Genomic DNA, 12,933 nt, shown 5'->3' with positions numbered 1-12,933 from the left:
ACTTCAGATTGGCGGAGGCGGGGGGTGCCGTAAGGAGTGAAAAGAATCATTCTTTGTGTATTAAAAAATGGTAAGAAAAAGAAACAAAAAATATCCCAAATCGAAAATTCTTGACTGCATAGTTGGTAGTTCTGGGAACTGTCAGTGAGAAGAACGGTGAACAGTGGTCTTCAGGCCCCAGAGGGTGGCCCAGTTCTGCCTTGTCTGTTTCCTGCCGGCCCTTCTGGCCTTGGCGCCCCAGCTGTGAAATGGGACGAGTGTTGAGGACCCACAATGACCGAGACACAGGAGGTGCTCACAAAAGGAAAGAGATCCGGACGTAACACGGTGTAATTTTTCCCCTGAGGCAGTCAAACATATCTCTGTTCAGCTTGGTGGGTTGTTTTGAAATTCAGCTGAGGAAAGTACAAAAGTAGGCTGTGAGATTCAGACACCCCGGGGTGTCTGTGTTGTTAATGAAGGCGTAAGCAGTGTTAGCCGGGTGGGTCCCCACGCCCGCGATCCCGTGTCACAGCTCGAAACAGATCTTTACCTGTAAACGTCTCACCCCGACCCAGCTCTCTCCACGTCGCTCTCCTCGTACTGGTTGCAGGAGCCCAGGGACGGCGCTCAGCCGACCCCCGCCCGCTTCCTCTGCCGTCACCTGGGGTGAGGTACCTCCCTCCCCGCCCCCAGCTGACCGGCTCCTCTCCTGTCCGGGAGGCTCTGCCCACGCTGACGCTGCCGTTTCCACGCCAGCCTTGCCCCTGCAGGACCCCTCCCAGGTCTCCCCGCATCCCCTCCAAGCTTCCCCCTCAGGAGAGCGCTCCGTAACCTAAACGTGACCGTGTCATTCTGTCCCCGACGACGACGGCCTTGCCCAGGCCTGGGCCCTGCAGCTCCATTTCCCTCCCCAGCCTGCTTCCTTTCCGCTCTGGAATGTGAGGGGTCCTGACAGGAGGCCTTGGGTTTGCTCCTGGCCCAGCACGCTCAGATGCCACCTCCTCCAGGCAGCTCTCCTTGGTCAGGGTCCCTCCTCCAGGGCGCCGCCCTCCCCTCAGAACCTTACCTGGAGGTGGAATGACACACCCTGTGGGGTTCTTCCGCTTCGAGCAGGGGCCGCACCAGCAGTTGCTCAGCTGCGTCCCAGCCCCTGGCGCCTGGCTCCTCCAAAGGCGCTGGTGGTCTGCGGTGCTTTCCTTCCCCCTCGCACCCTCTGCAGTCCCCCACCTGCTTTCCCCGCACGCGTCCCTCCCTTCCTGATGTAGCCCCAGTGCTGCTGTAAGATCACGCAGGCTCCCCGGCTCGAGGCCCTCACCCGTCCACCCGGCTGCTGTCACCTCAGGACCCCGCCCTCCAGCCACCCCCAGGGCTCTCATGTTCGTGGTTCTGAATCGCTACGGGAAAACACTCACTCCTCAGGTGGGCTGGGCTGGGCTTCTCTGTGGAGCCCCCTCTGGATCTGTTTACTTAGCTGCAGACCATGCCTTCACGCAGACATCATGCTTCTCGTGGCGGCTGCTCTGTCCGTCTTGGACCCCCAGTGCCAGACAGGCACTGGGGGTGCTGGGGGAGTAAGTGACAGGGTGAGGAGGGACTTCCGGGAGCTGAGGCCTCCGCTCGAGGATCAGCCCGCTGGGGGCGGGCTGTGCGTAAATGCTAGGAAATGGTTGTAGCTGATGTGGGAGTCCTTCCCGAGGCAGTTTGAGGCTCCGATGGTAACAGAAATCCAAGTCACAGAACTGAGTCTTCAAAAGCGCCAGTGGCAAGGCTTTTGCCTCTGAACAGAGGTTCTGCTTAGAAAGCCCTACATCTGCATCCTCAGTGATGATCTAAGGGAGCCTGGGGGTCTCGAGGATAACCTGCCGGTGGCCGCGCTACAGGGGCCTGGGCGGTGTCCCCACGGCCTCGGCTTGAGGGCCTGGGCGTCCTGGGTGCCGAGATGCAGCCACGGGGCCCCCGTCCGAGAGGCTTCCCGGGCTGTCAGTTTCGTATTTTTCACGAGGCAGCAGATCTGTGTTTGCTCTTCCCTGTGCAGAATTTTGAACACACACAAGAGCAAGATACTGACCCAGGCCCGGCGACCCAGACAGCCCAGGCCGGTCACACCCCACCTACTTCCAGCTCTCCTCCTTTGAAACAAATCCCAGTTATACTGTCTTAGAAGCATTTCATGAAATATCTTTAAAATAGAGGGATTCTTTCTTTTTAACATACCGTAATGCCATGTCACACCTACAAAGGACTCCAAATCCCTTAATATCGTCAAATATGTAGTCTGTGTTCAAATTTCCAGTTGTCACATCAGTGTCAGAACTTTGTTTTCGTTTATTAGCTTGTTGGCTCACGTCTGCTGAGGTTATAGAGCCGTGCTGGAGTTTGACGTCTGCTCTTGGCTGGAATTCTAGACCTGGAGGATAGCTCACATTTGCCTGGCCTCTAACCGTGGTGGTGGACGGAGTGAGAAAATGCCCTAAAGGTGCAAATGTGATGGGTGTTGAAACAGTTTCAGTGCCTCTCTGGCCCAACGCCTTCCAGGTCAGCTTGGCCATGTCTGGCTGCCCAGAGGTGCCAGAAGGGACGATGGTGCCAGGGGACCCTTATGGTCTCTGACTGTGAGCCCCCTTCCCGCATGGGATCCTTCTGCTGCAGCAAAGGGCGAGATGTGTTGTTGGTGGGCGGGGCCGGGCGGGGAGGGAAGCCCGGCCCGCGCCGAGCAGGCCTGGAGCCTGGCCCTCCAGCCTCTGTCCGCCGCGTGGCTGTCCTTAGAGCCCGACTCCTACCGGCTGGTTCTACAGCCCAGCCTGGGAGTGCGGAACGTAGGAGCGTCTGGTGACGTGGGGACCCTGCTCTCGTTTAGCCATGAAGACCTGTACCTGTGTGTACGTGTCTGCAGCTGCACCTGCGCGGATACCTGTGTCTGTACACCTGCATCTGTGTCGTCTGCTTAGGTCTGTGTCAGCTATATCTGTGTACCGACATCTACCCCTACGCCTACATTTATCTCTATCTACGTCCATATCTGTGTCTGCATGTCTGCACCTACAGGTACACCTGCACTCATACCTATACCTACGTCTGTACCTCTGTACATCTCACATCTGCGTCATCTATTTGTGTCTGTATCTGTCTGTCTACATCTACAGCTACACCTAACCTACACCTACACCTATATATCTATAGCTACACCTATATATCTATACCTACATCTATATATCTCTACCTACACCTATATATCTGTACCTACACCTATATATCTCTACCTACACCTATATATCTATACCTACACCTATATATCTATAGCTACACCTATATATCTCTACCTACATCTGTATCATTTACATCTACATCCATAACTGTATCTACGCAGCCCCCCAGCTGCTTTGCTGTTGGATTTCCATAATCGTCGGGGAAGCTTAGCTTTTTGTCTTCAGTGATGCCCTGAAATTCCACAGTGATCCCCACAGACCCTCACACCCTAACACCTGCAATTGATTTTTTGCAAAGTGTCTCAGCTGTGTTATAAATGGGCCAAGACTTGAATCTGTCAGAAGTTAAGCAGTTTAAATTCCACTCCTACGTATGAAGGACTAGGAAAGAGGGAGAAAAATATGAAAAGATGAGATTTGCCCTGCTGTCAAAATAGTAGTAAGTCTGCAAGTGAATAATGAAGCCAGAGGGAAAAGGAAAACTGGAAAAAAAAAAAAAAGTATCCAGAGAGGAGACTCGGTTGAGGCAGATAGGCTTACGTAGAACGATGACTTGAAAGCTTTACTAGAACGCTAGCTGTGGATACTGGTTACGTCGGAGTTGGTTTCAGGCTTCAGATGAGCTTGCAGGGCCCCTGCTTGGAGCTTTGCGGGGGCAGGCGGGTGGAGCGGCACAAGCAAAGGCCCCGCCTGCGTCAGGAGGCGCGTGGGCACCTCAGGGGCTGAGATGAGGCTGGAGGACGGGCAGTGAGCGGTGAGGTCTCCCCAGCAGACGTAGGACGGCCCTGCAGGCGCCAGGGGTGGGTGGCGAGGTCAGGGTCCGCTCTGCTGGATCCTCTGCTGCCCGTGGAGGAGGGATAAGGGGACCTGCGGTGGATGGAGGAGACCGGCCAGTGGGCATGCTGGCCGTCAGCACCGTGCCCGCCTCGCCCTCTGTGCCGCGGGCATCGTCTGTGCTGTGACCTCGGCTGGACGGAAATCTAGCTCGGCAGTTGCACCACGACTGCTGGGGTGAGGAGTCCGCCCTGGCGAGGTCTGGGGTCAGCCTCCGGGGCCCGGGGGTGGGACGGGGGAGCCAGCAGAGGGCCACCCGCTGCTTCTCGCTGCGGGGCTGCGCTGACGGAGGCCGTGTGTCCCGAGGGGGCTCGGTGGAGGGTCCCCACGAGTGGGTGCCGCTGGAGGTTAGGGCCGCAGGAGGGGCAGGGAGGAGAGTCACGAGAGGGGCTCCCGGGAGGAGATGGTCCCTCCCGCCCCCCACTCCTCCCGGACCCTGATCTGCGCTCCGCTGTATGGGACACACGGCGTGTCTGGGCTGCATGGAATGTCTTGGAAGCAGATGAGAATGACCATCTCAAGAGATGTAGAAAAAGCATTTGACAAAATTCAACTTCCTTTTATGATAAAAATTCTCAACAAAGCGGGCATAGCGGGAACATACCTCAACGTAAAAAGGCCACGTATGACAAACCCACAGGTAGCGTCACACTCAACGGTGAAAAGCTGAAAGCTTTTTCCCTTAGGTTGTGCTACTGTTGACTTGCTCTGTGGTTACCATGAGGCTTACATGAAACATCTTCTCTTTACAAGTCCCTTTTAAGTGGATAGCAGCTTCACTTTGCATACAAAAGCTTTACATTTTTATGTTTTTGACGTCAATGCACTTTTTATAAAGGTGACACTCTAAGACGTTGTATACTTAGATTTGTATTAAGCGGTTGGCAAATTTTTTTTTCCTGGAGAATAAAATTGTTTTGGAGAATATATTTATTCAAATATATTATGGAGAACATATTTGTTAAAATTTTGAATATATTTATGTTGAGACGCACAGTCTCATCTTGATGTTAAAAAATGCTAAGTTGTTAGCATACAACAGTTTTTTATCTATTTATGATTTACCTGTGAAGAGTTGATGGTTGTTAGCAGGTTGTTAGCAGGTTTTAATAAGAGTAATTCAGGGTTGGCAGAGACTCGGGGTGAATTTGCCTGTGCTCCGCGATGCCGGGGAGCTCAGCCCTCACAGGAGCTCAGTGTGTCTGCCCAGATTGTCATAGGCTCACTCACTCACGCTCTGAAAAACGGGGCCTTCATTCGACTCCTGCAGGGAGGACAGTGGCGCCAGACGGGAGTTGGGAACTTGAATCACTGTGACGCCAGCAGGATTGTCCTCATCAGAAGCGTCACTTCTCTGCATCGGGGAGAATTCCTGTGGGTTAGCAAAAATTTTAACTACCTTATAGGATGATTTAAAAAGAGAAGCATCATTTTGTGTTGTAGTGATGGGTGCGGATAACTGGAATAATCGGTGAGTCCCGTGAAAATCTCATTTTGTTCATTGATTTCAAGTATCATCTCAAAAAACGTTGTATCAAGGTTGACTCGTTTTCATTTTGTGACCCATCACTCATTTGGTTCCCAACCTTCGGTGAATTTTCAAATAAATAGTGAGATGTCCGCAGTGAGGAAGTGAAGCGGCGGAAGCGCGGTCGGCTCCTGGATGCAGAGTCCTAGACGCGAGCGTGGGGCTGGCGGGGCATCCGGCCCCGTCGCCGCATCCCGTTCTCTGCTTGGTTTCACGTGTCTCGTAAGTAAGAGACGATAGCACTTGGAAAAATAAGACCTGGAGAGGTTACGGGTGCAGACGCTCTTCAGTCCGGTTGGGCTAAAATCCAGGCAGAGGTGCAGCAGTTGGGAAGCCGACATCCCAGCGTTACCTTGACATTTTCCGTTTCCATCTTTCTTTGGGGATTTACTAGCGTGATCTTGGGCAAGGGATTTAATTTCCCGAGTCTCAGTTTCCACCTCTCTCGAGTGAGGTTAATACGGGACCTTCCTCCCAGGTCTGTGTGAGCAGTGAATGAGAGAATTTCCGTGGAGTCACGCACGGCCGAGGGCGGAGGGACGCCTTCCAGAAGTCTGCACTGGTCCTAAGCTTTCTGCCCCTTACGCCGTTTTCACTAGTCTTTATTTTCAGAGTGGCCTCCGAAACTCCCTCATCACCTCCTCGTTTTGGCCCCTTCCTCTAGTCCAGCAGTGACTCAGGACACTGCGGCCATCGTGGGGCTGTGCGTGTGGCCATCAGGCTCTCCTGAGAGCGGGGCGCGGCTGCCCCTCGGCGGGCTTCCGTCGAGGTCAGGACGCCGACGCAGTCCATTTCGCCTGTTCTGCTGACTTGGTAGCTCCCGGCAGCAGCCTTGTTTAACGCGGTTGAACAGCAGGAACGTGCGGCTTCAGAAAGGAAGTGGCTTAGTGAGGAGGCCCGGCCCAGCTGTCGACAGGAAATCCTTCCTGCCGCTGACAACCAGGCAGGCAGGGGACCCCCCGGCCGCTGCCGGCTCTGACCTCAAGCTGCTAAAAGCGCCACCTCTCTCTTCCAGGCGGCGCTGGGCGTCCAGGTAATCAGGGTGGCAGCTGTCGCAGGCGGGCCCCTGAAATTGCACGTGCTGTATCCGTCCATTGATTTTTGAAATGAACCCCAACTGCTTTCTGAGGAAGTTCAGACCATGACATGACAGCTGATGGCCACATAGTTTAAAAATAAAACAGAAACAACTGCGTGCTCGTTTTGAGTACAGTCAGCACCTCTCGTTTGTCCGACTTGCACGAGAACGGAGCCGCTGTTGTCCTGAGCCATCTGCCTGCCGGAGCCGTGACAGCGAGACGGGAGGGGCCGACGGGGTCACCGTGCGGCTCCGGTCATCGAGGTGTCTCCTTGGAGAGCAAGCCGGCCACTGAGAACATTCTGGGCTGGCGAACCTCATCATTATCTTCAAGGCTGTTTTAGATAATCTCGTAATGGAGGAAAATGTTCAGTTTCTGGGCTGTGAGGGTGGAAGAAGGTAGGGCCAGGAGGCTCACAGTGGGCCTGACATCCACGACGGAGGCGCCGGACTCCGCACCTCCTTACGTTACCCCTTGTTGAAGACAAGCTAGGAAGCGGGGTTCGTGGAATCTCGTAGCAACCTGGTAGGGAAGTTGGTTTGTGTCCGGACTCTGGAGAGAAAGGAAAAGATAAGAGCTGGTCACGCCCTCCGCAAGCCTGCAGCTCGTGGACAGACAGGACCGAAATGCGCAGAATCCTCAGAGACCTTTGAAAATAAGTGGTTGGAGTCAACGTGCAGGGGGGGTTCGGGGAAAGGAAGGAGCTCGTGGCCTCAGGGCTGAGAGCTGGCGGGGCCTGCTTAGTGGCCAGAAGCCGGGGAGGGGGGGACAGGGCCCTGTCTTCCTGACGCCGGGCTGTGGGACTCGTCCCCCTCTGATGTGGCGGTATTTCTCCTGCGCACTGAGCTGGCGCTGTGGTCAGCACCGGATGGCTCCCTCGAGACCCGTGCCCCGTCACCAGGGCACAGGTGCGCGCAGGGCTGCCGTGCAGCCAGGCCTGTCCCCGCGCGGAGCTCGGGGTCCCAGCAGACTTCATGTAGATGCAGACGTGCTGGAGCACCAGGCTGGCTGAGGGACAGACGGACCTGACCTGCAGCTCCTGGCAGGCAGCGGCGAGGCAGGCACCAGGGTTCCGCGTGGACTCCTTTCCCGGTTGGCAGCTGACCTCCCGGTGGGGCTGAGATGCCAGCTCTGAGAGGTGTCCCTGGGATTCCGTGAGTGAGGGGACAGGGGATGCACACACACCTCGTTAAAAACATTCTTATTTTAAAACCTCTGGAGAGCGTGTGTGGGAGGTTTGGGGGACTCGTCCACCCTTGATGGGAGGGTCCCCAGCCCTGAGGGCTACCTACTCAGGAAGCAGGATGGGGGTGGGGGGTAGCCCCTCAGCTGCAGACCGGGACCGACCTCTCCTTCCTCACCTTCGGAAGAACGGCTTGGAGGTTGCAGAGGGTTTGGAGTCACCAGAGGGGTGTGGCGAGCGGGCCTGGCACAGTCAGTAAAAGTGGCGCCGCTGGCAGCAACCGGTGTCCCCACCCAGAGAGCACATTCCAGCTCCGCTGGGCTGGCGGCCCGTCTGCCCCCAGGGAAGAGGTGGGTGTAGCGCGAGGCGCCGCGGTGGGCGGCGTGCCTCCGGGCCCAGACCTGCCGCCAGCTCGCGGTGGGACGCGCTGATCGCAGCCTCCCGAGCGCTTCCTCCACTGGGTGACAGCGTCTTCTGAGGGACGCGGCGGTCAGCCTGGGAATCTCAGAGCAGTCGCCCCCAGTCCCGTCGCTGCGCCTGCTTCTCCGCATCTCCTCGGGGCGCAGAGGCGTCTGGAGCCCTCCCCTGACGCCAGCCGACGTCACAGCCCTTGTCGACGCGTCTGCGCGGGGATTCTGCCTCCGCCCTTACCGAGGCGTCCCGCTCGCCCGTGGTCTCGCTCACCTGCTGGTCCCTCCTGCCCGCACACCTGAACCATCTCAGCAGGCTGCAGGGCCTGCCCGGCGCCCACCTCCACGGCCCCCGCCTCTGGGACCCCCCTTGGTTCCTTCTCGTGCCCTGCGCCCCTGCTGTCTCTTGGAGTCACGCGGTCCTGGGACAGCCCATCGGGCACCCCCTGCATGTTCACCGCCTTCCACTCACACGGTGCCGCCCTCTGTGGGGGGCGGGAGGGGCAAGCGGGCTTGGCACCTGGGTCCTCGCGGCCGTCCCCCGGGCGTGTCTGTGTCCCCACCTCCTCTTGCCATGGGGACCCCAGCGGTGGCGGATGAGGGCCCACCTGATGACCTCACGGACCCTGTTTCCGCGTGAGGCCACATTCTGAGGTTCCGGGTTTACGACGTGAAGGTGTGCGTTTTCGGTGACACAGTTCAGCCCCCAACGACACAGGCCCTTTCCCTTGTTGGTGACTTTGCTGCTTGTGTCCCCACTTGGATATAAACCCCAAGAAGCAGCTCAGTGTCTGTTGCTGAATTTCCCGGACAGCGCCCGGCACCCAGTGGCTTTCTTGCACATTTGCTGAATGATGAATGAATGATAGGCTGGGACGGAAACCCCAGCTGTCGACGGTGCTCACGTAACCGCAGGCGAGTTCTCCTCTGAAGGGCGCTGACGGGCTTTCACGGGCAGCGCCTGGGGTGCGAGACAGGCTGGGCTCAGGGACCTGAGTCACATGCGCTGCTGGAGGTGCCCCCCTGGGGACGCTGGCCTTGCTGGGGGTCCGAGGCTCCATGCTGTGGCACATGGGCCCCTCTGGGGAGTCGCTGCTGCTGCACTGTCCTGCCATCCTTAAAAGTGTGACTTTTCAGTATCCTCACTGGCGCATAACTCATTTTAGAAATGAATCCGAATCCACTTAAACACATGCATTCCCTCCGCACGTTTGACGCCCCTCCTGAACTTGGCTTCCCGGCCTCCGCCCTCCTCTCCCACCTCCACCCCGCTCTCCCCCGCTCCCCGCTGAGATGAGCCAGTTGCTGGCTCCTGGGCCCATCACGCTCCCCTGACAACCCCGTTCGCATTGTGGTGTTGGTCTTCTTGCTGGAAAATGCAGGTGGTTCATCACGGCTTGGAGGCCTCCGCTCCCGGGTGGCTGCAGCCCAGCCCTGATGTGACAGGGGTACAGCCGGGGCAGTTCTCCGAGCAGGGCAGGGCAGGAGGGTGGGCTGCGGGGGTCCCTGCTCCTCGGGTGCGACAAGCCCGCCGCGTAACCCTGTGCTCTCCCCGCAGCCCGCTGAGCCCAGAGAAGGGGACGGAGGTGCTGGAGGACGTGGCGCGTCTCCTGGACATGCCGGCGGGCGTCTTCTCGGACATCGCGTGAGTGTGGGCGGGGCCCTGGGCGTCTTCTCCGTCTGGTGGGTCCACCGTGCGCTTGTGGGCTTCGTTAATTGTGTCACAGAGAAACTGGTGAGGGAAGAAGAGGAAGGAAAGGCCCAGCGGGGCTCAGGTTGTTTCTGTAAGAGCAGCTGAAACCCGAGCATCATCAGAAGGACCACAGTCCCCTGAAAGAACCCCGCCCCAGGCTTCAGGTCTCCCCGCTGCGCCAGGAACCACCCAGGAGGCTCTAGACCGTCAGGACGGCCTGGCCCCCGCAGGCGAGCCAGGGCCTCGGGGCTGGGCCCTCAGCTAATGAGGCTCTTCTGACAGCTCTGCACACGTGGTGGTCCACGGGGACGGTTATCGCTGCACAGATGTTTACCGAGCGCTGAGTGCCCGGGTGGAGTGGAGAGCAGGCAGGGTTCCTGCTCTGGGGAGCTGAGCTGCCAGCAGAGGTGGACACATAGACAGAGCCAGAGAAGGTCAGGCGCCTTCCGTCCCGTCCCCGTGAACAGAGGGATGAGGCCAAGAGGGAGGAACCTGGGGCAGGAGACCCCACCCACGGGGGGGACGTCCACATGGGAGGGTCATGCGGCCGTGGGAGCCCGGCCCGGAGCCCAGGTGGCCTTGGTCCCAGTGCTGGAGCCAGCGCGGATGTTCTCCAGGAAGGCGCCTTTCCAGCCGCCTGGAGAACGAACTACAGGGGACCCAGGTGGAGCCCAAGTGCCGTGAGGCTGCTGAGGTCTCCGGGGACGGGCCGTGGCCTCGGAGCGGAAGGGGCGGCGGGAGGGGCGGGTGCGAGATGAGTCACCCGCTGGCAGAGGGTCCATGTCTGTTCCGTTCAGCCGCACGCGGGCCCCCGAAGCCACTTGTATTCCCACCTGTAACATCATGGGTCCGTTACAGCTGTCCTCTGTCAAATCGCATTGATTGGCTGTGCGTCCGGCACCGCTCCGGTGTGCAGGACCTCCAGGAGGGTTTGGTCATCAGACTCAGGCCCTGGAGTGGGAGGGCCTCACGCAGCCCAGCGGGGAGCCGTTCCTGCTGCCCGTGGCCACTTCCACAGGCCCTTTGGCCCTGTCACGGTCTCCGCGTGGCCCAGTAAGCAGGACAGATGGCCTGACCTGGAGGTTCTGACTGTTCCCTTCAAAGAGGAGGAGGGGGTCCCTGGAGCTTCCTGCCCTGTTCCTGGCTCCTGTGGGCAACTCCCCTGGGCTGCACACACCACGGGGTCCCCACGGGCTTGGCCACTGAGAACCCAGCTCAGGTCCAGGGTTCCCTGCTGCATGTCTGCATAAGCACGCCTGGCACGCTGACCGCACGGCGTGGGTGCGTGTTACACACACACATGACGGAACACACGCATGACGGAACACGCATGGCGGAATGAGTGATGGCACAGGCGGGTCTGGCACCCCAGACGGCCCCCAGTGACACTGCACCCCTCCCTCTGTAGAGGGGACATTGAATGTGGCCCAGGGCTGAGGGAGGGAGGGAGGGAGGGAGTGGGTGCCTCCTTCGTCAAAGGCAAGAACCTCGTGCGAGAACTCTGAGGGCCTCAAGTACCAGGCAGAGGGGTCCTGAGACCGGAGCTTCCAGGAGCAGCTGGCGGCCTGCAGCGCTGGGAGACCGTCCTCGCACCTCAGAAGTAATCACCCGAATGAGCTCTAGGGTGGGACTCCTTAGGCCCCCGCGGGGCTGTGTTCATTGAACCTGCATCATCTTCCGTTAGCAAAACCCTCCGTGGTGACCAGGCAGCAGACGGAAGGCAGAGGTCCCAGCCCCGGGCTGTTTCCTGGAGACGTGCCCTTTGCTGCCCCCCTGCCGCCCCTTGTTTCTTAGAAACCTTCCAGATGGGATGGAGGCCGGGGCTGTGCGCCCCCCCACTGCTGCCACGGGAGCGTTTGAGGGAGGGTTGGAGAGGAAAGGGAGTTGTGGGAAGCGGCGTCAGTCCTGGGGGGCTCCAGTGGGGGGGGCTCGGGCCTGGGGCCTTCAGGAGACGCTGCCTAGCCTGCCTGGCACCCCTCTCTGGCCCCTCACCTGGGTCTGCGGCTCAGTCCCTCCAGGTCTGGAGACTCTGGGGACACGGGTGTCCTGGGGGCTTTCCAGCCTCGGAAGCTGGGCCGGTTCCCAGACCAGCTCTTTTGTAGACATCACCTGCCAGTCTCTTTCCTGCTCAGGGGACAGGGGCTTCTGACTCCCCCGGGGCCATGCTGCACCCCGCTCTTTCAGCCTTTGGGAGTCTGGTCCAGGGCCCTCGCGCGACTAAACCCCCGAGCGGCCCTTTCCCCGCAGCCTCGCCCGGCCCTGGAGCCCCCCGTCTGCCCTCGAGCCTGCTTCTGGGCGCCCAGGCCCCTTGGGAACCCCCGTCCTGCCCAGTTAACGCTCGTCTCGCACGTCTGAGTATTTAATGCTGTACGTGGTCTGCGGGGGTGTGTGTGGTGTCCCATGCCACACATGCACGTCCTGTGTGTCGCCCCCAGGACCCAGCACGTGAGGACACGCACCAGCCGCAGGGACTGACCTGGGGAGGCCTGGGGGGATGACCGCGTGGCCAGCATGCTCTCAGGGCTGGTCATCGTGGCAGGAGAGGAGAGGAATCTGCCCCACGAGGCGGCACCTCCAGGATTGTCTGCGTGTTTATGGAAGTACTAGTTATGCTTCATATGTTTTGTTAATGGTTATGTAGCTGTCAAGCAAATTTCATTATTTCTTATTACATCGTTAGAGGCCATTAAAACGGCATCAGCGCACTGGTGGAATTACGCCGGCAGACGCACAGCGACCGCGGTTGTGATTTTATAATCTAATCATGGCTGTCCGAGGCGGCGGTGCTGATTGATGCGGCTCTTAGTCAGGTGGGCGGTGCTGCAGGGCCTCGCGGACTCCCAGCCAGTGGGGGCTTCAACCAGCTCAGGGAACGCAGGCGCCAGCCTCATCCCGGGTCCCCCTTCGGGTCCCCCTTCGTGAGTCCTCGTGAGGCAGGAAGCGGTGTGATTTCCCTTCCGTGTGGTCGACCGCGCTGACGAAGGGCGATTCCTGAAGACGCAGCGGGAACTCACGGCC

General features: G+C 58.8%; 1 protein-coding gene across 2 annotated transcripts in view; it reads left to right on the top strand.

Moving 5' to 3' along the window:
* PTPRN2 (protein tyrosine phosphatase receptor type N2) overlaps positions 1-12,933 on the top strand; it is a 689,751-nt gene that overhangs the window by 270,342 nt on the left and 406,476 nt on the right. For both annotated transcript variants that reach the window (XM_060021206.1, XM_060021207.1), the window contains exon 10: positions 9,781-9,867. In XM_060021206.1, coding sequence (XP_059877189.1) covers positions 9,781-9,867 — 87 coding nt within the window. The remainder of the gene's footprint in view (positions 1-9,780; positions 9,868-12,933) is intronic.

This window comes from Delphinus delphis, chromosome 9, assembly GCF_949987515.2.
Source record: "Delphinus delphis chromosome 9, mDelDel1.2, whole genome shotgun sequence".
Classification (NCBI taxonomy): Eukaryota; Metazoa; Chordata; class Mammalia; order Artiodactyla; family Delphinidae; genus Delphinus; species Delphinus delphis.
The sequence above is the reverse complement of the archived record's forward strand: the minus strand, read 5'-3'. Positions and strand labels throughout refer to the sequence as shown.